General features: G+C 43.2%; 1 protein-coding gene across 1 annotated transcript; it reads right to left on the reverse strand.

The window, feature by feature from the left end:
* DUSP14 (dual specificity phosphatase 14) lies at positions 1-25,868 on the reverse strand. Its single transcript, XM_082679191.1, has 3 exons — positions 25,756-25,868; positions 2,386-2,468; positions 1-1,304 (listed from the first exon to the last, which is right to left on the reverse strand). The coding sequence occupies exon 3, from the start codon at positions 1,210-1,212 to the stop codon at positions 616-618; it is 597 nt and encodes a 198-aa protein (XP_082535317.1). The 5' UTR covers positions 1,213-1,304; positions 2,386-2,468; positions 25,756-25,868; the 3' UTR covers positions 1-615.
* Positions 25,869-26,628: the final 760 nt, after the last annotated feature.

A 26,628-nucleotide genomic window follows, 5' to 3' on the forward strand; every position in this document is an offset into this window, starting at 1 on the left:
AAGCAGATATATTTATTAAAAATAATGCTAATATAGTCCTGGGGCACACTGATTCCAACAGAGTGTTTGCAGATTCCATTATAATTAACAGCTAAATAATAAAGGCTTGTTTTTTAACTTACAGAGTCACTAAATAATAGGAGGAAAGGAAAGAGGGCTGATCCAGTAGAGACTGACACTGGTATCAATGTTCCCTAAGCATTTGTTTGGTCGGCAGCCTTGGGCAAAGCGTGTATCTAAAGGGTTAATCGGGGCCCAAAGTGATTTTTTGCACTGAGCTCCTCCCATGATGCCAAAAGGCATGGGATTGAGAATAGAGCAGAACCAGTTTATTAAACTGTTCAAATTGTTAAAAAGGATTAAAAGCCAGTTAAAGATTTTCATAAACACTATTCCAAAATGTTAGTTTTAAAAATGTCAGTAGCCATGTAAGCATTCCCCTTACGTTCCTCCCTCCCTCCTTTCTCTCTTAAGATAGACATGAACACCCAGTGTAAAAAACACTTCAGGGAGAACCAAAAGTCAACCATTTGGAAAGAAAGGTGAAGAGGGGAGCAGACGCGTGCAGCAGATGCTGGTACTGCTCAAGGGGCTGCTGATGCAGGCTTTGGTGACTTATATCCCCCAGTAAGGCATCAGGTGTCGGGACTCCTTCTCGTAAATGTCTGGAACTATGCCATAAGGTGTCTGTACCATTTTAACTGTCGACTTCCCAAAGAGCTGGCGCTCGTAGTCTATCAGCTGCCTCCAGAAGCCCACGTTGGGCCTGATGACGGGCCTCCGGGCTTTCACCCAGGTGTACGCCTCCAGCAGGCACACGTTGTGGTATTTCATCAGGTATGCGATGCAGAGCGTGGCCGAGCGGCTGACCCCTGCAGCACAGTGCACCAAGGTGGCCCCGTGTTTCCTGCTCACGCTGTGGATCTTGTCAGCCACGGTGTCAAAGTAGAGTCCAATGGGGGCATGAGGCATGTCAGCCAGAGGCACTTTAACATATTCAAACTGGGGCCAGTTGAAATTGGGGATCTCGATGGTAGCATTAACAATGCAGGTGATGCCACGAGCCTGGAGGAGGTGCCGGTTGGAGGCTATACTGCCTCTGCCCAGGAAGAGCGAGGAAGTGATTTGAGCAATGCCTCCTATGTCTCCCTCAGAAATCATCCGAGGGGCCATGAGAGTCCGTGGTAGCGTGCTGTGACCTCTGGAGCTCATGAAGACGCCAGCAGTCACACTTGCATCATTGGAAGTAAGACCAGAGTGTTTTGTTTTCCTCCACCAAGGAACTGGAAATTACAGTCACTTTCCTGCAAAATACAGGTATATATCAGTACTTTAAATGCTACTGATTCATCACAGCCTTCTGCAGTGTTTGTGGAATGGGAAGGTAAAAGGATTAGAAATGCTTATTTTCTATAATAGTGTGTGCTTTCCAGGACGTAGACAAATCATTTTCATCGATTAACAGTTAGGAAAAGTAGTCTAAGATGCCAATATGCAAAACCAATGTAAAAGTCAGCACTCTGGTGATTTTTTTTTTTTTTAAAGGCACTAAATAGAAAGTCATCCTATTTTAGGAAAAGTTAAAGACAGAAAGAAGCCCAACTACTCCCTGAACAACAACCTTGCAGGGTCTTGCTCTTATTGAAGGGAGTGGTGTTCCCTGGTAATCAGGAAGAAATCAGAACTTGTGATCCTTTCTGTGGCCATGTTCTTTCATATACTTCTCTTGCCTACCTCCACATCCATGATGGCCATATTCTCCTAAACCTAAATCTAGACATAGAGATCGTACATAGATTATACTTACAAAGTATAAAAACGATATCGCTTTAGGTAATACATCCAATGCATGGCCTTTGCAGACTAAAGAGATACTGAATTGGATCAGTTACAGAAAAGCCAGGACATATGGTCACCTTAGCCCTTTATAATTTAAAAAACAGCTAACTATCATATTTGTGACATTTGAATACCTGTGCTATGTCATTTCCGTGGAAACAATCCTAGGCAATTTGAAGGCCATGGTCTCAAAAATTCATTCGTCTAAGTTAATGAGCATTTTAGCTGACCTGACCCCGGGTGTGGCTAAATTACTTCACCTTCCTCAGCCAATTCTAAGCTCCAAGATGTATCCCACTGGCTTAAGATGTATTGGAATTAAAATTTAACATTTGAACATCTATATTCTTTCATTAGTACAGTAGTTATTATAAAAGACATTCAATATTATATAATCTCTATGTAGTCTTTCATACCACTTTATAGTCTGTGCCCTCTGAGAAGTGTGCTTATCCCCACCCAGGGTACCGTAGGGATGCCCACGGTGATTTCAGTTAGACAGGAACATCCCCGGTTCCACAGACTGGTGATGCTGGGACTACTCACTTGAGGAGTCTGATTACTCTGGCGTCCTGCGTCTGCAAAGTCCTAAGTGAGTGAGTGCTGATGAGAGTGGATACAACTCAGATCTGCAGAAAGACAAAGAGGCAAGAATATGGTCAATCAGGAAGTTCAAAAGAATTCCTCCTGGGTTTTGTTTGTTTGTTTACGGTACGCGGGCCTCTCACTGCTGCGGCGCACAAGCTCCTGACGCGCAGGCTCAGCGGCCATGGCTCACGGGCCCAGCCAATCCACGGCACGCGGGATCCTCCCGGACCGGGGCACAAACCCGCAACCCGTGCATCGGCAGGCGGACTCTCAACCACTGCGCCACCAGGGAAACCCTCCTCCTGGGTTTTTACTACGAAATTGGGTTTGACTGGAATAAATCTAGGAAGTGGAAAGCATGTTAAATATATCTCCATGTGCCTTTAAAGAATGTGCCAGTAAGAAATATCAACCCAAGTCTCAGATTTCTGTCAATGACACACAACCCACGGTGTGAAAAATATTAAGTGCTGTTTTGGCCACAACCGAGATGAATTTGAGAGGAGATTCAGAGACTACAACATGCTGAAATGTAAGGCTCTGCTCACGGGGCCAGCAAGAGATGCAGAGCAAGCTGGACTCTCTTCCCTGTGCCCACAGTCCACCTGGCAGTGTGGGACTGTTTGCAGCGTGCTAGATGCTACAGTGGGTGCAGCAGCCAGCCAGCTTTGTGAAGAGCCGTGCTGCAGAGGTGGCTGCAGCTCTGAACGTCAACTACAGGAGGTGCTGGTGGTGGACAGCAATTTGAAATTGCTTTCATTTTGTATTCTCTTCCAGGTTGGCCCTCTTATTTACTCATTTATGTAACGATATGAACACCAATGAGTATCATTAAAAATGTGTTCCTTCCCCAGTGGCATGCAAATCAATGAAGTTAGAACACACCCTCACAAAACATAACTCAAAATGGCTTAAAGACTTAAATATAAGACATGACACCATAAAACTCCTAGAAGAGAACACAGGCAAAAACATTCTCTGACATAAATTGTACCGCTGTTCTCTTAGGTCAGGCTCCCAAGGCAACAGAAATCAAACAAAACCATAAACAAAACAAAACGACAACCTACAGACTGGGAGGAAATATTTGCCAATGATGCCACTGACAAGGGCCTAATTTCCAGTATATACAAACGGCTTATACGACTCAACAACAAAAACACAACACAATTGAAAAATGGGCAGAAGACCTAAACAGACTGCTCCAAAGAAACACGGACAGCCCATAAGCACGTGAAAAGATGCACAACATCGCTAATCATTACAGAAATGCAAATCAAAACTACAATGAGGTACCACCTCACACCAGTCAGAATGGCCATCATCAAAAAGTCTACAAACAATAAATGCTGGAGAGGGTGTGGAGAAAAGGGAACCCTCTTGCACTGTTGGTGGGAATGTAAACTGGTGCAGCCACTGTGGAGAACAGTGTGGAGGTTCCTCAAAAAACTGGAAATAGAGTTGCCATATGATCCTGCAATCCCACTCCTGGGCATATACCCAGACAAAACTGTAATTTGAAAAGATACATGCACCCCTATGTTCATAGCAGCACTATTTACAATAGCCAAGACATGGAAACAGTCTAAATGCCTATCGACAGATGAATGCATAAAGATGCGATACATATATACAGTGGAATACTACTCAGCCATAAAAAAAGAATGAAGTAATGCTATTTGCAGCAACGTGGATGGACCTAGAGATTCTCATTCTAAGCGAAGTCAGAAAGAGAAAGACAAATACCATATGATATCACTTATATGTGGAATGTAAAATACGACACAAATGAGCATATCTACAAAACAGACTTACAGACTTACAGACATAGAGAACAGACTTGTGGTTGCCAAAGAGGGGTGGAGGGGAAGGATTGGGAGTTGGGGATTAGCAGATGCAAAGTATTATATACAGGATGGATAAACAATGAGGTCCTACTGTGTAGCACAGGGAGCTATATTCAATATCCTGTGATAAACCATAATGGAAAAGAATATATATAACTGAAAAAAGAAGTGTTCCTCCCCCGTATGTCCCTCTGCCTTTCCCTCGTAACCACTGCACTTAAATTTTCATTTTTTTACAGCTCTGTTGAGACACAGCTGACATACAATTTGATGTACAACTTGATGAGGTTTGACATATGTGTACACTCAAGACACCATGACCTCAAAATGATAAACATATCCGTCACCCCCAGAATTTCCTCATGCTCCTTTATAATTCATCCCTCCCTCACCCTCTAGCCCCATTCCCAAGCAACCACTGATCTGCTGTCACTACAGTTTACATTTTCTAGACTTTTATACAATGGAATCATACAATGTAGGGTTTTTCCGTTTGGTCTGGCTTTTCACTCAGCATAATTATTTTCACATTCATCCATGAAGCTGTGTCTATCAACAGGTCATTCCTTTTTTTTGCTGACTAGTATTCCATTGTGCAGATACAACATGGTTTATCTCTTCACCTATTGATGGAAATGGGTTGTTTCTAGTTTTAGACTAGTACAAGTAAAGTTGATGTAAACACTCATGTGTAAGTGTGCATATATGCCTTCCTTTCTCTTAGTTCAATACCTAGGAGTGGAAGGGCTGAGCCCTATGACGTGCATATTTAACATTTTTAAATAGTTTTTAAAAAATAGTTATAGCTTGCAACCTAAGAGGCAGGCTTCTAATTAAACACACATATAAGGGTCTACTGTAATCCTCTCCAGAGACCTCACAGGGCAGGCACTGTCTTTGTGCTGTCCCTCTGCTGTGTTCCAGAGCACCAGTGTTTCTCAGAGAGTAGCTTCTATGTGTGTCTGGTGCCCTGGCTTTTGTGGCTGCCACCCAGGGGACACCTCTTGATCACCTAGCTCTGGGGGCAAACACAGTTCTTGGCTGGCTACCAACCCTGGGGCACAGCACAGCCAGCCAACTGAAACACACCCTCAGTCTTTCTGTGAAAGAGGCCTATTTGCTTTTCCTGGAGCTTCAGCCTAAGGGGCCAGCTTCTGCTTTGGCACACTCTGGGGACAGAAGCCAGTGGACGCCATCTGTGTGTTCACCCTCTGCCTCCCTCCAAGTCTCTGGTATCTTCCAGAAAGGAACTTGTATGCTCATCTGGTATCCTGATTTTTGTCACTGCTGCCCAGGGGACACCTCCAGATCACCTGGCTCTGGCAGACAGTGGGACTTACTGCTAGTCATCCCACAAGACTGTGTATTTACATACTTTAAAAGCTGCCGACTGAGACCCTTCCCGATAGAATACTGACAGGTCTGGACCCACCTGCAACTCCTGGAAGCCACTAAAAATAAAGTCGTCTGGACAATCACAAAGGTTTGAGGGACAACCAAGATTAAGGCAGGGTTGAATGGTAAGATTCATCTGCTACACAAGGTCGCTCCTCCAAGACTGGGAGAGGTGGCTCTTTTATCTAATGCACAGAAACCAACAGGGAGAGTCTAAAATTAAGATGAAAAAGTAGAGGAATATGCTCCAAATGAAAGAACAAGATAAAACCTCAGAAAAAGTCGTTAATGAAATGGAGATAAGTGACTGACCTGTTAAAAAGAGTTCAAAATCATGGTCATAAAGATGCTCACTTAACTCGAGAAAAGAATGGATGAACACAGAACTTCAACAAAGAGACAGAAAATATAAGGAAGTATGAAAAAAGTCACAGAGCTGAAAAATACACTAGAGGGGTTCAACAGCAGAGTAGATGACAGCATAAAAAGGATCAGTGAACCTGAACACAGGGCAGTAAAACTCAAACCACTGGAGCAGTAAAAAGAAAAAAGAATGAAAAGAAGTGAAGATTGCTTAAGGGACTTATGGGATAACATCAAGCAAACCAACATTTACATTATAGGGGTCTGAAAGAGAAGAAAGAGAGAGAGAAAAGGGATAAAAACGTCCCTGACCTAAGGAAGGAAACAGACATCCAGATCCAGGAAGCCCAGAGAGTTCCAAATAAACCAAACCCCAAAGATACCCACACCAAGACACAGTATAATTAAATTGTTCAAAGTAAAAACACAAGAGAATTTTAAAAGCCAGAAGAATACAACTAGTTATGTACAAGAGAACCCCCATAAGACTATCAGCAAGTTTTTCAGCAGAAACTTTGCAGGTCAGAAGGGAGTGGCATGATATATTCAAGGTGTTGAAAGAAAAAACTTCCAGACAAAAATACCAGCAAAGTTGTCATTCAGAATTTAAAGAGTTTTCCAGACAAGCAAAAGTTAAACTGGCCTTACAAGAATGAACGCAACTTTTTAAAGCTGAAAATAAAGGCCACTAATTAGTAACAGGAAAACATATGGAAGCATAAGTCTCACTGATAGAGGTAACTATAGTACACTTTAGAAAAATATAACGTAAAGGTGGTATGGATTAATTACTCATACAGCTAGTATGGAGATTAAAAGATATAGTAGTAAAAATATAATAAGGGATATACAAGATAAAATGGTGTAAAATGTGACATAAAAAACAAAAATGTGGGGGATGGAGGAGTAAAAATGTTGTGCTTTAGAATGAGTTTAAACATAGACTGTTATAAGTTGTTATGTGTAAGCCTCATGGTAATCACAAAGCAAAAACCTATAGCAGATTCACAAAAGATCTAAGAAGAAAACAATCTAAGCATACCACAAAGAAAATCATCAAACCACAAAGTAGCAGAGCAAGAGAAGAAAGGGGCAGAGGAATTACAAAACATCCAGAAAACAACCAAATGGCAGTCAATAATTACTTTAAATGTAAATGGACTAAATTCTGCAATCAAAAGACAGAAAGGGGCTGAATGTATTAAAAAATAAAAAAGACATGCTGCCTACCTCAGATGTAAGGATACACACACTCACTTCAGATGTAAGGACACACACAGACTGAAAATGAAAGGATGGAAAAAGATATTCCATGCAAATGAAAACCAAAAGAAAGCTGGGGTAGCTATACTTAGACAAAATAGACTTTAAAATAAAGAGACAAGGGCATTACATGATGATAAATGGGGTCAATCCAACAAGAGGATATAACAGTTGTAAATATTTATGCATCCGACATAGAAGCATCTAAATATATAAAGCAATATTGGGACTTCCCTGGAGGTCCAGTGGTTAAGACTCTGTGCTCCCAGTGCAGGGGGCATGGGTTTGATCCCTGGTCAGGGAACTAGGTTCCCACATGCTAAGATCCTGCATGCTGCACCACACAACCAAAATTTTAAAAAAGTAAATTAATTAAAGCAATACTAACAGACCTCAAGGGAGAAACAGACAACAGTACAATAATATGGGACTTTAATACCCCATTTTCATCAATGCATAGACCATCCAGACAGAATATCAGTAAGGACACATCAGCTTTAAACTACACATTAGACCGGGTAGACTTAACGCATATATACAGAGCACTTCATCCAAAAGCAAGAGAATACACATTCTTCTCAAGTGCACATGGAACAATCTCTAGGACATATATTAGGCCACAAAACAAGCCTTAATAAACTTAAGAAGATTGAAATCACATCAAGCATCTTTTCGAACCACAACAGTCTGAAGCTAGAAATCAATACAAGAAGAAAACTGGAAAATTCACAAATAAGTGGAGATTAAACAACATGTTACTGAACAATCAATGGGTCAGAAAAGAAATCAAAAGAGAAATCAAAAAAATACGTGAGACAAATGAAATTGGAAATACAGCATACCAAAACTTATGGGATACAAGAAAAGCACTTCTAAGAGGGCAGTTCATAATGATAAATGCCTACACATCAAGAAACAAGGAAGATCTCAAATAAAGAACCTAACTTTAGGGACTTCCCTGGTAGCACAGTGGTTAAGAATCTGCCTGCCAGTGCAGGGGATACGGGTTCGACCCCTTGTCTGAGAAGATCCCACATGCCGTGGAGCAACTAAGCCTGTGTGCCACAACTACTGAGCCTGCACTCTACAGCCCTCGAGCCACAACTACTGAGCCCACACTCCACAACTACTGAAGCCCGTGCGCCTAGAGCCCGTGCTCTGCAACGAGAAACCACCACAATGAGAAACCCACACACAACGAAGAGTAGCCCCCGCTCACCGCAACTAGAGAAAGCCCACACACAGCAATGAAGACCCAACGCAGCCAAAAATAATTTTTTTTTAAAAAAAAAGAACCTAACTTTACACTTCAAGGAACTAGAAAAAGAACAAACAAAAACCCAAGTCAGTAAAAGGAAGGAAATAACAAAGATCAGAAGGAAAATAGAGACTAAAAAGACAACACTATAGAAAAGATCAATGAAACTAAGCGAAACTCTTTGAAAAGATAAAATTGGCAAACCTTTAGCTAGACTTAGACTCAAAAAAAAAAAAAAGGCAAGAGGACTCAAAATCAGAAGTGAAGGAAGAAATTTTTACAACTGATACTACAGAAATACGAAGGATCATAAGAGACTACTATTAACAATTACACACCAAGGGTGAATCATGCAGAAAAAGAAAATCTGAAAAGACCAATAACTAGGAAGAACACTGAATCCATAACCAAAAACCCCTCAACAAACAAAAGTACAGGACACAGTCAGCTTTTCTGGTGAATGCAACCAAACATTTAAATAATACATACTAGGGACTTCCCTGGTGGTCCAGTGGTTAAGACTCTGTGCTCCCAAGGCAGGGGGCCTGGGTTCAATCCCTGGTCTAGAACTAGATCCCATATTCCTCAGCTAAGAGCCCACACAACGAAGATCCCATGTGCTGCAACTAAGACCCAGCACAGCCAAATAAATTTTTTAAGAAAAGAAAAAGAATACATACCAATCCTCAGACTCTTCCAAAACACAGAAGAGGAGCAAACACTTCCAAACTCATCCTACAAGGCCAGCATTACATTACTACCAAAACCAGACAAGGGCACCACAAGAAAAAAAAATTACAGGCCAATATCTCTGATAAATATAATGGAAAAATCCTCAACAAAATAGCAGCAAACTAAATTCAACAATATACTAAAAGGATCATGCACCATGATCTGGTGGAATTTATCCCATGGATGCAAGGATGGTACAACATCTGCAAATTAATCAGTGTGGTACACCACACTAAGAAAAGGATAAAAATCACACGATCATCTCAATAGGTACAGAAAAAGCATCTGACAAAATACAACATCGCTTTATGATAAAAACTCTTAACAAAGCAGGTATAGAGAGAACATACCTCAACATAATAAAGGCCATGTATGACAAGTCCACAGCTAACATCATACTCAGTGATGAAAAGCTGAAAGCTTTTCCTCTAAGATCAGGAAAGAGACTGGGATGCCCCTTCCTGCCACTTTTATTCAACATGGTATTAGAAGTCCTAGCCAGAGCAATTAGGCAAGAAAAAGAAATAAAAAGCATTCAGATCAGAAAGGAAGAAGTAAAACTGTCACTATTTGCAGATGACATATTATATATAGAAAACCCTAAAGACTGGACACACACAAAAAAAGTTAGAACTAATCAATGAATTCAGTAAAGTAGTATACAAAGTCAATATACAGAAATCTGTTGCATTTCTATAGACTAATAGTGAACTATCAGAAAGAGAAATTAAGAAAACAATTCCATTTAAAACTGCATCAGGGGGCTTCCCTGGTGGCACAGTGGTTGAGAGTCCACCTGCTGATGCAGGGGACACGGGTTCGTGCCCCGGTCTCCGAAGATCCCACATGCCGCGGAGCAGCTAGGCCCATGAGCCATGGCCGTTAAGCCTGCACGTCCGGAGCCTGTGCTCCGCAACGGGAGTGGCCACAACAGTGAGAGGCCCAAGTACCACAAAAAAAAAAAAAAAAAAAAAAAAAAACTGCATCAGGAAAAATAAAATATTTAAGGAATAAATTTGACCAAGGAAGTGAAAGACCTGTATACTGAAAACTGTAAGACATTTATAAAAGAAACTGAAGAACACACAAATAAATAGAAAGATATATTTGGTGCTCATGAACTGGATTAATATTGTTACAGTGTCCATAATACCCAAAGCAATCTACAGATTCTGTGCAATCCCTATCAAATTTCTATCAAAATTATCAAATGCCTATCAAATGGCATTTTCACAGAAATAAACAATCATAAAATTTGCATGGAAACAAAAAGTCCCTGAATAGCCAAAGCAATCTTGAGAAAAAAGAACAAAGCTGGGGGGCATCACACATCCTGATTTCAAACTATATTACTAAGCTATAGTAATCAAAACAGTATGACATCAGCATAAAAAAAGACACATAGATCAATGAAACGGAATAGAGCCCAGAAATAAACCCATGTATGTATGGTCAATTAATTTACAACAAAGGAATCAAGAATATACAATGGGGAAAGGACAGCTTCTTCAATAAATGGTGTTGGGAAAACTGAACACCACAAAAGAATGAAACTGGACCACTATCTTATACCATACAAAAAAACTCAAAGTGTATTAAAGAGTTGAATGTTAAGACCTGAAACCATAAAACTCCTAGAATAAAACATAGGAGGTGATAAGCTCCTTCACACTGGTCTTGGTGGTGATTTTTTGGATTCAGCAACAAAAGTAAAAATAAAAATGTAGGACTAAATCAAACTAAAAAGCCTTTGCTTTTGTTTAGGAAACTAAACAAATGAAAAGACAACCTATGGAATGGGAGAAAATATTTGCAAATGATATGAACAATAGGGGTTAACATCCAAAATACATAAACAGTGTGTATAATTCAATAGCAAAAAAGAAGCCCCAAACAATCTGATTTAAAAATGGGCAGAGGATCTGAATAGACATTTTCCCAAAGAAGAAATGCAGATGGTCAACAGGTACATGAAAAGGTAGGCAACATCACTAATCATCAGGGAAATGCAAATCAAAACCACAGTGAGATATCACTTCACTCACACCTGTTATAATGGCTATTATTGAAAAGAAATAAAAAGTGTTAGCAAGGATGTGGAGAAAAAGGAACCCTTGTGCACTGTTTATGGGAATGTAAATTGGTGCAGCCACTACAGAAAACTGTATGGAGAGTCCTTGAAAAGTTAAAAATAGAATTACCATATGATCTAGCAATTCCATTTCTGGGTATTTATCCAACAAAAAATGAAAACACTAACTCGAGAAGATATATGCATCCCCATGTTCACTGCCAAGACACGGAAACAACCTAAGTGTCCATGGATGGATGAACGGATAAAGAAAATTTGGTATATATACACACCATGGAATATTAATCAGCCATAAAAAAGAAGGAAATCTTGCCACTTACAACAACACAGATCTTGAGGGCACTATGCTAAGTGAAGTAAGTCAGAGAAAGACAAATACTGTATAGCATCAGTTATACATGGAATCTTTAAAAAAAAAAGCTCATAGATATAAAGAACAGATTGTTGGCTGTCAGAGGTGGGGACTAAATGGGTGAACAAGGTTAAAAGATACAAACTTCCAGTTATAAAATAAGTCATGGGAATGTGATGTACAGCATGGTGACTATAGTTAATACTGTACTACATATTTGAAAGTTGCTAAGAGAGCAACTTAATCTTAAAAGTTCTCATCACAGGAAAAAAATTTTGTTAACTATGTATGGTGACAAACGTTAACTAGACTTACCATGATGATCATTTTGCAATATACACAAATACTGAATCATTATGTTGTGCACCTGAAACTGACACAATGTTCTATATCAATTATACCTCAATTTAAAAAATTAAAATAATTACAGCTTTATACTGCAGTGGTTCTCACTTGGCCTGCATCAGAATCACCTGGAGGGCTTGTTAAAACAGATTGCTAAGCCCCGCCCCCAGAGTTTCTGGTTTAGTAGTTCTGGAGATGGGCTCTAGAGCTGCCACTTATTTCCCACGTGATGCTGATGCTGCTGGTCAGAGGACACACTTTGAGAACCGCTGCAGAGGTGGATGCTGTGGTGTGCCACCCAGATTCCCCTTCAAGACTGAGGCACTCAGAATGCAGGTGCCGACGGATCACAAGTCTCTCCCCAGAAACCGCCCATGCCTGAAGGGAGCTGCCTCGCCCAAGCTTACCACCCCCCTCGTTTGGGGACCACACCTGCTGACCAATGATACAGAGGTACACAGACGTATATAGGTGAAACTGCATCATGAAGACGAACAAGGAAGTAGTCGCATAAGGAAATGCATGCGGATGTGAGGGTCAGATATGCATGGAAACAGGCAGAACTTTAAAAGAACAGCCTGTCCTGCAGCAGAGCACATTCTCATGCCACTTCCAAGTCTTTCCCTGGCAGAATCCTAAGAGTTTAAAAAGCAAAGTCACCGTGGTAATAAACACACAAAGTTAGGCTTTTGAACTGCTGGTGATAACTCCATCCTCAATGTGGAAGATGCTAATCAAATTTCCAACCAGGTTATCTAGTTACTGTCTAATTAAGAGGGACTCAGTCTCCTGGTCTCCCAAATAATTATACTTTTGGGAAAACCACTTGCCCTCCTGAGGCATGTGTCCCAGGCTCACTGGCCTTTTCAGCAGAAAGGTCTTCATCAAGGGCCATGGGTAAGTGATGGGTGGGCTGAAAGCCTAGCTTACTCAGTTAACTCCCATTCGTCAGGCAGTGATAGGGTACTTGGTGCTGCAGGGAAAAGAACGCAGATTGTGAGTCCTCAGGGCAGAATCCAAGTGAGACAGACATGATGCTCCCTCCCTGCTGCTGCTAGTCAGTCTCGTGCCAAAAACCTGTTTAAAATGCCAAAGCTGAGTCCAAGGTTTAGAAAAACAACTTCTGCCAGAGAGCACTCAGAGGGCACAGATGCTCCTCTGACCAACACTCCCGACCCCTTTTACAGATCGAAAAATACAAGGTTCAGAAAGGGGGAGATGATTTCAACTTGGAGAAGACAAGTCACAGGGCCAAGAGAAGATCCAAGGTGTCTGGATCCCTTGCTCAAGCCCACACACAGCTTCTCTGTGCCTGTGCGGGGGTGGCTGCGGCCTCACTACCTGCCCTACAGGACTCCCACCCCACCAGCACCTTCAGTGCACGAGGGGCCTTAGATCTGCCTAAGCAGGACATGTTCAAATGCTACACACAGAGAAGAATGACCCCAAATGGGCTGCCCCAGTTTCTCCTATTGCCCAGAAGAGGGAAATACTGCCACAGACAGGTACACCTTTCAGGACCCAGAACGCTCTCCTGATAGCAGGGGGACCTCAGCAAGGAGCAGTCCCAGAGCAGGCACAACAGGAAGCCCTAGTTTGCTTCATTTCTAAGATTAGCAGATTCTGATCATAATGAAAAAAAGAAAACATGCATATTACATCACAGGTGTGTCAAAATCAACTTAGTGAATGTGTACAGGAAAACGGAGAAGGATATCTATTAGGAGAGTAAAAGACTGACCATGTTTGAGGGATCAATGATTGCAAGATGCCTTCTGAGTGACAGCACCACTTCTACTGCAGCACACTGGTCTCTGGGACAAGGATGACCAGAGAGAACACCAAGGAGTGTCCATGTCGCTGTCCATGGTGTTCAACTCAGCCCTCCCAAGTTGCTCTGGCAGCTGCATTTACTTCTTGGAGGGAAAAATGCTTTCCTGGCCAGGGGAATGGGGGTGGGGTGAGGTGAAAGACAAAAAAGAGGAGGTGTCCTAAACCAACCCCAGAGGTGTTTTTGTTGTTGTTGTTTAACAAGTTATAAGAAATGTCAGGGATGATGCTGGTCTCTTTGAATAACGAACATCAAAGTGCTAAATGCTAAGTAAAATGCAGAATTAGTGTCTACCCAGTGGGCCTGTAATCTCAATAATGCATTAAGCTATTAACAACAGCCTGCTCCCTGCACTGGAGAGCTCCTGGAATGTGGCACCAGCGTCTATACCGGCAGCAGATGCAGAATTGCTACCTGGTGTCACAGCCTATTCAGAGCATCCGTCCCACTGCCACAGAAGCTTTTTTTTTTTTTAATCACAAAAATCACTAGAATCAGGAGTTAAAGAACTGAAATTCTATCTACTGCTTTTTCTCCTCATGTTGAATAAGCAGAAAAATGGACACAGTGGTGCTAGAGATGACCATGTAAACTGATCTAAGATATTTTTAGCTTTAGGGATTTCAGAGGTTTGCAGTATATACTGGAGGCCTACATTGTTTTTATTTTTTAATACATGAAAAGCCTATGTAATCACATTTTCTTTTTCCATTGAAGTAAATGTTTATCTAGTTCTTTCAAAAAAAAAAAAAACTCTTAAAGTCACCCTTTTTAAAAGAGAGGTGGGCTTCCCTGGTGGCGCAGTGGTTAAGAATCTGCCTGCCAATGCAGGGGACACGGGTTCAGCCCTGGTCCACAACTACTGAGCCCGCGTGCCACAACTACTGAAGCCCACACACCTAGAGCCCATGCTCCACAACAAGACACCACAATGAGACGCCTGCGCACCGCAACGGAGAGTAGCCCCCACTCGCCACAACTAGAGAAAGCCCATGCACAGCAACAAAGACCCAATGCAGCCAAAAATAAATTCATTTAAAAAATAATAATAAAAATTAAAAAATAAAAGAGACATTTTAGCCTACATTGTTGTAAATAAATACTACTTTTCTCATTACATTTCGTTATTAAATCAGAAATGTGTTCCACTGGGGAAAGAAGTTAAAATACTCTTAAAAATAAAAATCACAGTGTGGCAAAATTCAAGGGAAAAAACTTTCTGACAAAACATTAAGAATAGGGACGTCCCAGGCTTCCCTGGTGGTGCAGTGGTTGAGAGTCCGCCTGCCGATGCAGGAGATACGGGTTCGTGCCCCGGTCCAGGAAGATCCCACATGCTGTGGAGCAACTAGGCCCGTGAGCCATGGCCGCTGAGCCTGCGCATCCGGAGCCTGTGCTCCGCAACGGAAGAGTCCACAACAGTGAGAGGCCCACATACCGCAAAAAAAAAAAAAAAAAAAAAAAGAATAGGGACGTCCCTTGTGGTGCAATGGTTAAGAATCTGCCTGCCAACGCAAGGGACACGAGTTCGAGCCCTGGTCCAAGAAGATCCCACATACCGCGGAGCAACTAAGCCCATGCACCACAACTACTGAGCCTGCGCTCTAGAGCCCGCGAGCCACAACTACTGAGCCCACGTGCCACAACAACTGAAGTCCGCAAGCCTAGAACCCTTGCTCCACAACAAGAGAAGCCACCGCAATGAGAAGCCTGCACACCACAATGAAGAGTAGCCCCCTCTCCCCGCAACTAGAGAAAGCCTGCACGCAGCAACGAAGACCCAATGCAGCCAAAAATAAGTAAATTTATATTAAAAAAATTAAGAATAAAATTCAAATACTGAGTTATATTCATGTTAAAATAAAATGAAATAAAAGATATTCACAAATTGTTCTCACTTAATCTGGAAAGCTTTAGTAATTTGCTGAAACACCTCAACATCTTACATTTGGAGAAGGGATTGTTTTTGCTTTTCCCACCATATAATTTAACTGATAAGATGGCTGGGAAGAGGATAAATACACATAATACACATAGAACTAAAGAATCTGAGAATCACCATTTTAGTTTGGCCACCGATATTCCCCCAGTGTGTAGCTGTAGAGCAACTGCCTGTGTAGTCGTGACCTGGCTGACATCTTGATATCCTCATGTGGACCACTAGCCCATGAACTGAGCCTAACAAAGGCTGATCATTTTAAGACACTAGCCAGCTGCTGGATGGAGAATATACCACAGTCCAAAGGAGGACACAGGCAGTCCACTTGATGAGAGCAAGGAAAAAAAGCATGCTTTTTTTGCACATTCTTTAGAAGTTTAGTTCCATACGATAAATTCATAGATTCTCATGTTGGAAACAGAATAAGTAGAGAGAAGAGACTATAAATAACTACCTATAAAAGGTGAACATAAGCATTTATTTGGGTATCAGGGGGCAATCTGTTTACATTTGGAATTGAGATTTTTAGTCTGGTCCTCATCCACCTTGGTGTTTAAGTTACTTGTCACTCATTCACACAACAGTACTTACTGAGTTCATGCCACGTGTTCAACACTGTTCTAAGTGCTGTTGGGGACTGTGGCAGAATGTATTGGCGAAAAATGGCCATAACAATACCCTGCACCCCCCATGACCTTCTTACAACGTGACCAACTCAACCAAAAGAGAACAGTAGAAATGACGCTTCAGAGGCTAGATCATAAACATGTCAAACACCTCTCCCTAGTCTCTTGAGACTTGCTCTTGGAACCCAGCTGCCATGCTGTGAGGCAGCCCAAAGAAGCCGGGCAGAGTCACCATGTGGAGAGGTCATATGTGGGTGTTACAGCCAGCAGCCCAGCGGAGATCCCAGCTGACAGCCAGGTCAACTACTAAATATGATCCTGGCTGTCAGCCTTTAGAACACTTCAGTGATTCTAGCTCCCAGCCATTAAGTCACCCCCAGACACTGTGGAGCAAAGACAAGTTGTCCCCACTACATGAGGTTCAAATTCTTGACCTACAGGAATCCGTGAGCACACACAGATTCCTGTAGGTCAAGAATAAAAATGATTTTTATACCACTGAGTTTTGGAATGGTGTGCTATGCAGCAACAGTCACTAGAACAGGGATATAAAGTAACAGAAGACATCACCCTGTGCTAGGATTTTATCATCTTCAAGAGACGACACAAGATACACATATAAAACAGATGAGGACTTCCCTGGTGGTACAGTGGTTAAGAACCCGCCTGCCAATGCAGGGGACACGGGTTCAAGCCCTGGTCCTGGAAGATCCCACATGCCGTGGAGCAACTAAGCCCATGCGCCATAACTGCTGAGCCTGTGCTCTAGAGCCCACGAGCCACAACTACTGAGCCTGCGTGCCACAACTACTGAAGCCCACATGCCTAGAGCCTGCGCTCTTCAACAAAAAGAAGCCACCGCAATGAGAAGCCCGTGAACCACAACAAAGAGTAGACCCCGCTCGCCGCAACTAGAGAAAGCCCGCGCACAGCAACGAAGACACAATGCAGCCAAAAATAAATAAATATTTTTTAAAATGAATAAAACAGATGAATAACAATTAGAGATAGACTAACAATAAGCGAATCAAATGAGTGGTGCAAACAGCAGGTGCTGCAGTAATGCAGAGAAGGCACAGGGTTAAGACAAAGCAAAACAGTCAGTGGTGCTGAAAACCTGGGTTGTTTGTTTCTTGGGGAAGTGTCTCATAGATTACACTATCATGCCTTTTCTCCAATCCATTTAAAACATGCTGCCATTCTTGCCTTGCAAGAGCCTCCTTATTTTTGAGATTCCAAATGAAGAACACTAGCCCTTTTCTATAGCCCCTCACTACTCACAAAGTGTGGTCCAAGGCCCAGCAGCGTCAACCTGGAGCTTGAATGAAATGCAGAATCTCAGGCCCCATCCCAGACCTCCAGAATCAGACGCCACCGCTTAACAAGATCCCAGGTGATCTGTTTACACATTAAAGGGTGAGAGACACAGCTCACATTAATCTGCCTCGGTCTGTCCCACTGGACTTGCTGAAGCCAACTCGAGCGCCTGTTTTGTTTAAGCCACACGAGCACGCTCAGCCTCTCACAGATCAGCGTCATTCTGCTGCCATGGTTCCCAGATGAGGAATCAGAGGCAAATGGAGGTTAAGAGGCTTTTCCAGACTCTACACAGAAAATGAGTAACCCCACTGGGACCAGAACCCCTTCTCCATGAGTTGTCCATTTGTTGATTAGTCATACAATCTGACCACAACAGATCAACTGATCTAAAGACTACCAAAATGTACACTTCACTGGGGAAGAAAATAAAAACTGAAGAGACAGAAATTAAGGAACATAAATTTAGTCTGTACTTTATCTATAATCTGGATATTCATCTAAAAAATCCTAAACTGCTAAGTGGTATGAGATGGTCTTTGGGTGTGAAAAGTCTGATCATCCTGAACCCAGAAAATGCTTGCAAAATTCCACAATCACATTTAAGCTTGTTTGGTGACAACTGGAAACCAATCTGTGCCACAGCCTATACAAATCATACTTTTAAATCTTCAAAGAGTAAGTGGTAAAAATTAAACATGAATCACAGACTCCTGGCTAAGTGGTGAACTTTGATTTGTATAGGTCAGAACATCTAGACCCAGAGTACTTAAAAAAAATCACGTCAGCAATTAAACCCATGGCACGTATAAGTTTGCCTCAAAATTGCGAAAGTCACTACTGCCCTCTGAAAAGCAGAATCATGAAATCTCAGGACCTTTCATAAAGAAGATCTCAGTCCTTAGAAGTTCATTATTACTTTAAGGGAGACAAAAACGAATTTATAAATTAGAATAAAGTTCACAGGACTAAGACCTCAATGGTGAACAGTTGAGCACTCTTTGAGCATCTAACCATTTGATGTCTCACTAGACATATCAACATTTTAAAAATTCAAGCACTGAGCCTCAACCTTCTCCCTGCAGGGGCTTCTATATCATTCATACCTCTGGCCGCTTCCACATTTTTGGTGCTTTTACACCAAATTAACTTCATTTGTAAACTACTGATGAATTAACTTCCTATTTTTCTTTATAAACCAAAGGCATCTGTAATCATCTATGAGAGTTTCTGAGCAGAATAAGATAACCAGGTAAGTCTCTTGCATTGGCTGGATGCTGCATACCCCTATCCTTGCTGAGGGACAGCAGGCCTCCCGAATTTTGAGGGCAACTGGGTGTATCTGAGCCTCCCTGGAGCAAAGGAAGGAATCAAGTTTTTAGCTAAATAGGGGTCAAAGAACATGGCATCCTGAAGTTATTCCCTTGGCTTTAATGGTCTCCTAAAGAAATAATCTTATACAAAGAGATAATACACATAGTTCTTTGTAGATTATACTACTAATTACTAGTCATATGCTAAACGAGAATGCAATGGTCTCTGAACCTCATTCTACTCTTGGTCAAATCAGGGGCCGACAAACTATGGCTTGGCCACCTGTTTCCGTACAGCCCATGAGAGAAGAATGGTTTATACATTTTTAAATGGTTAAAAGAGAATTCAAAAGAAGAACACTGTTTCATGGCACATAAAAATTGTATGAGATTAAAATTTCAGTGTTCATAAATGAAGTTTTACTGGAGCACAGCCGTGCTCATTTGTTACATATTAACTGGGGCATTTTCATGCTACAAAGGCAAGCTTAAAAAGGCAAGTTAAATAGTTGCAACAGAAACTGTGGACTTCCCTGGTGGCGCAGTGGTTAAGAATCCACCTGCCGATGCAGGAGACACGGGTTCGAGCCCTGGTCTGGGAAGATCCCACATGCTGTGAAGCAACTAAGCCCGTGAGCCACAACTACTGAGCCTGGGCTCTAGAGCCCGCGTGCCACAACTGCTGAAGGCCCCACGCCTAGCGCCCGTGCTCCTAACGGGAAGCCACCACAATAAGAAGCCCGCGCACCACAACGAGTAGCTCCCGCTCCCTGCAACCAGAGAAAAGCCCGCGTGCAGCAATGAAGACCCAATGCAGCCAAAAATAAAATAAGTTAAAAAACAAAAAAAATGTATGGCCCACAAGCCTAAAATATTTACTACCTGACCCTTCACAGAAAAACATTTGCCAACCACTAGTTGAAATTATGTTATAAAGCCATCATAGTATATGGCAAAGGAATATTTTTCCAAGCGGTTCTAAGGACCCTGCATGAGAATCCTGCATGAGAATCACTGGGCTGCTGGTCAGAAGGCTCTGTGGCTCTATCTGCCACATCACTGTTTACCAGTTAACAGAAGCAACACCCTCTTGTTCAAGAGTCTTCTCCTGTGGCTCTGCAAACTCAAAGACCTAAGGAGTCAAAAAGGCCTGCCATGCTCCACTGATGCTGAAACTGTTCTGGGACAAGGCACCAAGCAGTTGCATATAAATTTCAGAAGGGCCTTTTTGTCCACTGAGACCTCCAGATGGCAGGGGAAAGCTGACCAAACTGGATAGGAGGTTACTCTCTGTCAGGGTAAAAGCAAGAATGGGAAGTGCTGAGGTGAGCGGGGAGGGCCATGGGCTGCACGTAACAGGACACGGCCGTAACCTTGGCACCAGGGCTCCCCGCTCTTCCCTGCAACAGGTGGAAAACAAAGCTCCTCTGTAAATTACAGCCTTTGGAAAAGGATACCACGAAACAAAATTTCTCCCCCCATCACTCAGATTAAGACGTTCTGACACTACTTTTCATCCTCCTACTATGGGTATGTTTTCTTAAAAACTTCTAATTTATACATATGTAGTTTTTAAAATTATGGTTATTTTAGAGAATCTGAAAAAAAAAAACCTTTAGTATATGAGTAAAAAAGTATTCATGATTTGTAAAGACTGAAAATAGAGCAATTTAGCCATTTTCCAAGATGCCTTACAGAAGAAATTTAAAGGAATTACAAATCTCACGTTCTTTGGACTACTGTTCTTCTATCAGCCCTCCAACTAAGAAAAAGATCTACTTAAGGGTGGTTTTTTTTTTCAGATGCTAATTTATCTTATTATTCAGAGATAATTTAATGATGACAGTTGAAAGGTGTTTTCTAAACGTACAGAATTGTATTTCTGCCCTTAGGATAGAAAGAGACTGTTAGCAGATAACACCAGGCACAGTAGATGCTCAACAAACACCTGAACTTAATAATTTAATAACTGTCCTGACCTGACCTTCCCATCCCTCCCTATCCTCTCTCCCTTCCTCTTTCTCTTTCCCTCCCTCCCTCTCTCTCTCTCTCACACACACCCCAGCTTTAAATCCAGCTAGCAACACCAAACACAGGCAATTAAAGTTACCCTGGCAACTGTCTACTCAGAAAGCAGGAACTCTCTATCAAACCCGGTACTACCTCTACTGTCAAGTATAAAGGAAGACTTGGAGAAAAGGACACTTCAAAGATTGTAAAAGAAGCATTTATTCCTGTAGCAAAGAAGCTGCGGTTCCTTTGGAATTGCCAAGGAATTCCTGTGCTGGTGCCTCTAAGGGATCTGCATGTGTACACAATCATGTGAGTACCGGTCCTTAGAGGGTATTTTCACAAGTACTGGCCTGGGTTCCTGCACACATCACACACTAAAGCCAGCACTGCTGGCCTGCACATTCAGAGCTGGGCACAAGGCAAGTATTCTCCAGCACAATGCAAATCACCACATCAAGGCATCTGGTGGCCCAAGAGGTAAAATTCTTCCAAAATCTTTAAAACTTCCAGGTACTAGACATTTTAATTTTTAATACTTCATTTTGCATATTTAAATTTCTCTATAACTACACATCTGTTTAAAAAAACAAAATCAATGGAAGGATTCTATTGGGTACCTGTCAGCCACATAGAGTGGAAAACCATCTCTGGCTTTCAGTGGTATGTAGTCCAAACCATACAAACTTAAGTGTATAAAAATACAGTGGCACATGAAGGGCCAGAGGTCAAGCCACCTAGGTGAAATTTATTCATTCATTCAAGAAATAGCCAGACAGGGCTTCCCTGGTGGCGCAGTGGTTGAGAGTCTGCCTGCCGACGCAGGGGACACGGGTTCGTGCCCCAGTCCGGGAGGATCCCACATGCCGCAGAGCGGCTGGGCCCGTGAGCCATGGCCGCTGAGCCTGCGCGTCCGGAGCCTGTGCTCCACAACGGGAGAGGCCACAGCAGTGACAGGCCCGCGTACCACCAAAAAAAAAAAAAAGAAGGAATAGCCAGACATGTTGTGGTTAAACAGCAAGTACAGTGGATTATAAGTTCAAGGCTGACACCACTGGAGGAATTGGTACAACCGCTTTGGAAAATAGGCATCAGCTAGTAAAGCTGAGGATATGCACATCTATGACCAGCAGTATTCATAACTGCCCTGGGCCAGAAACAACCCAGATGTCCATCAACAGCGGAAGACAAATAGATAACCTGTGGTATATGCATACAAATATGAACTAATTACAGTTACAGGTAACAACATGGATAAATCTTAAAAACCATAAATGCTGTAAGAATTTGAACCAAAAAATTATATATGTGTGTATATACATATATGTATAAATACCCACACTTACATACATATACAGATATATGATGTTGACCCCCCCCCAAAATGGATTTACAAGAATACCTACATTAATTCCATTTGCATAAAAGTGAAAAACAGGCAAAATGAAACTATATTGTTTAGGGTTAGTATTTAGGTGATAAAGCCTGTAGAAAAGAAAGGAAATGATTTTCACAAAAATGAAGCTATTTACTGGCTGGGTCACCTCTGGGGTAAGGAGAGAGGTGGTCATTGGGAAAGAGTGGAAAGAGGGTACTTCTTAACCTGCAAGATGGTTACAGCTGATTTCTTTAAAATAATTAAGTTATCCATTTATGTTTTATACCCTTTTCTGTGTGTTATAATTCACAATAAAAAAGTTAAATAAATACAATGTTGGTTTCCAGTAATTCAGAACCCTTACAATTCTGGCCTATCTGGGGAAAGAACACTTCCTCTCTGAATATCACTACTGGCCTGTCAGCTTCATGAGGCAAGGACCTTATTTGCCTTCTACCCCAGTAGTCAGCACTGAACCTTTCGCATGGCAAAAGTCTCAATAAATGTCTATCTATAAACACTTTTTTTTCGGCTGGGCTGCACGGCTTGTGGGATCTTAGTTTCCCAACAAGGGATCGAACCGAACCCGAGCCCTCGGCAGCGCAGAGTCCTAACCACTGGACCACCAGAAACCCATACACTCTTGATGTGAATTTTGTTTTAACCCACCTCTCTTCTGAAATTACTGATTTGAACTGTGCCCACATTAACATTTCCCTTTCTGTCTTCACCCCAGTCAGGCCTTCATAAATAACTAAAGCTACCATCTTAAATATTCGCTCTGTAAGTTTATACTTAGGTGCTGTTGCTTTAGCAACTCTCCCTGCTTTCCACTCCCTTTTATGCCTCCTCACAAACAAAGAAAAGACGAACACAGTAGATTTTTGTTTTTAATGGGGAAGTTTTCATTTGCAACCAAGAGTAACGCCAAGGTTCTTACTGATTTAACTGTTTTGAAGTTAAGAAGGGGTCATTTCTGCATTGCCTGGAGAAATACTACCATGCTATCAGGGTTAATACAACTTTACGACCAGCTGTATTTAAAACACATGCTACCTGTTCTAGACAGAAACCCAGTCTCTATAAACAGGATTGGTTAATTTTATAATAATCTATTTCAATTTAAAAAGTCACTCAGGAAAAAAATAAGCTAGAGGTTTTCAGACTATGCAAACCAGAAAAAAAAATCACTTTGTGCAAACAGACATTTATGAAAATGCTTAGAAAAGTCTAAAAGAATACACACAGACCAATAAAGATACACGCAGCAGTTACTTTTGGGACAGATGCTCAAAAGAAGGTTTTAATCTTATCTGTAAAGTTTTAATTTTTTTCCAAACAGAGAATGATTAATTCTTGGTATTGGGAAAAAGTATTTGTAATCCACCTCGCCTTAAAATAAAATCCCAATTGCTAAAGAACCTACCAAACACAGTTCCTTCCCTAAGGAGCAACATTTTAAAATGCTGAAGTTTTAAAGGATTTCCTGTACTTACACACCTGGCCAATTTTTTTATGGTAAGAATATAGATTTATACCATTGTATTAAAGAATATTACACAAATCATACCTGCATTCAACCAATGTGAGAGATTTCAGCTAAGAACACAGCATAGATACGTTGGACACTAACGTTAAAAGCCTTCGAATGAAGTAAACTGTCTCCCATTTTATGGGGGAAAGCCAAAAATATCAAGCATCTACCTCTCCTCCCCCAAGCGTCAGAAGATGAGTCAGAGCTGGAGGCAGGAGTAGGGCCCATGTGTCAAGCCGCCTGTGCAGGGCTCCTTCCTTCCTCCACCAGGCAACCCTCTGCTCCCACCCACGTCGGGGTCCCTGCCTCAGCCTGTCCCTGATGTGAATTCTCAGGTGCCTCTGGTGAAGATGAAGCAGTTATTCATTCTGGGGGCTCCTCCTTCCCTGCATTTCTAAAGGGAACCTGAGAATGGGGGCCTTTAAGAGTCCACAACAAGTTAACAGTCACCAAATGCAGCTCAAGGAAGTGGAGCTTCCAGATACACTCACACAACTTTGCAAAGAATACAGCACCTTTGTTCCCCTCATTTTAAAGACTAGGAAACACGCAGAGAGCAGCTGTGACTTGCTCAGTATCACTTAACTTTGTGACAGAGCTGAGTCCCAAGCGTGGAGCTGCTGGCAGCCCCATCCCGTGACTTTTAACTGATCTGTACAGTCTCAGGGAGTACGTTCCAACATTCCATGACATTTCTGAGTGGCCTCATGGACTAGGAATTCCAGGAACTCTGGTCCATATTCCTTTCAGGTGAGTAAAGAATCAGGACTTGTCGTTTTGCCTCCGTTTTCAAATCCGTAAAATGGGACGTAATGCTTTCTACTTACCTCTCTTAAAACTACATTGAACAGCTAGTTAACACGTGCTAAACGCCCTGAGGTCTTGCTGGATGAAAAGCACAAGGCACTTAAAAAAAAAAAAAGAATCTCTACACAGTAGAACTGCATTTTTAAGTCACTCCTCCTTCCCTTGCCTCTGGGATGCCCAGTTACCATAACACTGGCTGGCACCACTGGAAACATCCACCTAAATAAAATATCGTTATACAATCCACTTAAGGCAACTACATACAGCATGCAACTCCTCTCGCACACAAACAACGACTCAACTTCGCTGTGGAGCAAGGGTACTTAGGAGAAATAAAAAGACATGTTAGCACTGTGCTCACCAATCCACCACCGTAGAGAAATACTCAAGTTGAATACTTGGCATTGCTGAAAGTCAAGTTGCTTCTACCAACGCACCAGAAACCTTTGGAAGACGCAAAAAGCCGCCGACGCTCCCGTGGCTCGGAGCGGGCGAATGGTGGCGACGGGGTGAGGAGGCAGAGAGGCCATGGCTGGACCGCAGAGCAGAGGGGTCAGGGAGGGGGAGGGGAACAGAAAGGATGCTCGCGAAGGAACCAGAGGGCTGGGACCCCGGCCCAGGCGTCGCCGCAGTGGGGAAGCAGCCGGGGTGGCGGGGCGGGGGGTGGGGAATGCGCGCCGAGAGCCGGCGAGGCAGGGTCGGGCGGTGAGGAGGGGGCGCTGCGTTGGGTGCCGGGCCTCTCCTCTCCCCGCCGCCCAAAGGATGCGAGAACCGCCCGAGAGCAGGTGGGGGACGCCGGCACAAAGTTTCCAGAGACCACGTTCGCGCAGGCCCTCGGCCATCCGGTCCGGCCAGGGCCCCGGGGCCCGGTCGGCGCCAAGTCCCGCCCGCCCGCTGCCCCCTGCCCGAGCCCGCGGGCCCCATACCGGCTCGCCCGGGCTCGCAGCTGACGCTCTTCCCTCCTGCGCTGCTCCCGGCTTCTGCCGGTTATCCGCCGCGCGCACGCCCCTCCTTCTCCCCTCCGCCCGCGCCCGGGGCGGGCCGCGCGCACGCTCCCTGCGCCCCACCGCCCTCTCCCCAGGCGGGGCGGGCGCTCCGGGCGGGGGCGGGGCCTCGGCGCTAGAGGCAAGCTGCGCGTAGCGGGGCGAGCCGGGGGGCACGCGCGGAGCTGCGGACGGCGCGCGTGCGCATTGTGCCCTCCGCCGCCGAGCGGGGAGTCCGGGGCGCGACCCCGGCTCGCACCGCCCCAGCTGCAGCGGCAGACCTCTGCTCAGGGGGCTCTTGTTGTGTCCTCATCTGTGTCTCAACATATGCCCCCGCTCCTTCCCCACTTCAGCGTCTACCTACAAACTGGGTTTGGGCGTGGGTGCAGGGATGATGAACTAGGGTACTTTCTGGATGTGAGAGGGTTAAAGGCAAGAAAACAATACAAATGTAAAGGGTGTGAGGAGTGCAATTAGTGACTAATCTCCGCCTCTCCCCCCACCCCACCACCACCTTCGGTCCTGCAAGGGAGAGCCCAGGAGCTGGGACCAAAGAGTGAAGGGGAAATAAATCTCATGGCAACTGTTGGATGAATTTTGCTTGGGCAGGTATGGGCAGTTTCTAACGACTGTGGGAAGCTGTGTTGTCTGAGACTCAGAAGTAGCTATAGATATGGCCATCTTCTGCCTGCCCCGAGACCATCATAAACCACAGGTGCCACCTGAGTTTCAAAACACCAGGTCCACAGCCCATGCCTCCAAGGCAGAACTGTAGGGTCTCCGGAGCCCAGGCTGAACGCATGGATTCGTGAAAGG

Source organism: Grampus griseus, assembly GCF_964374135.1.
Source record: "Grampus griseus genome assembly, chromosome: 20".
In the NCBI taxonomy this organism is placed as follows: Eukaryota; Metazoa; Chordata; class Mammalia; order Artiodactyla; family Delphinidae; genus Grampus; species Grampus griseus.

Excerpts from the sequence above, each read along its gene's own strand:
- DUSP14 (XM_082679191.1), bottom strand. The coding sequence starts at position 1,212 with ATGAGCTCCAGAGGTCACAGCACGCTACCACGGACTCTCATGGCCCCT.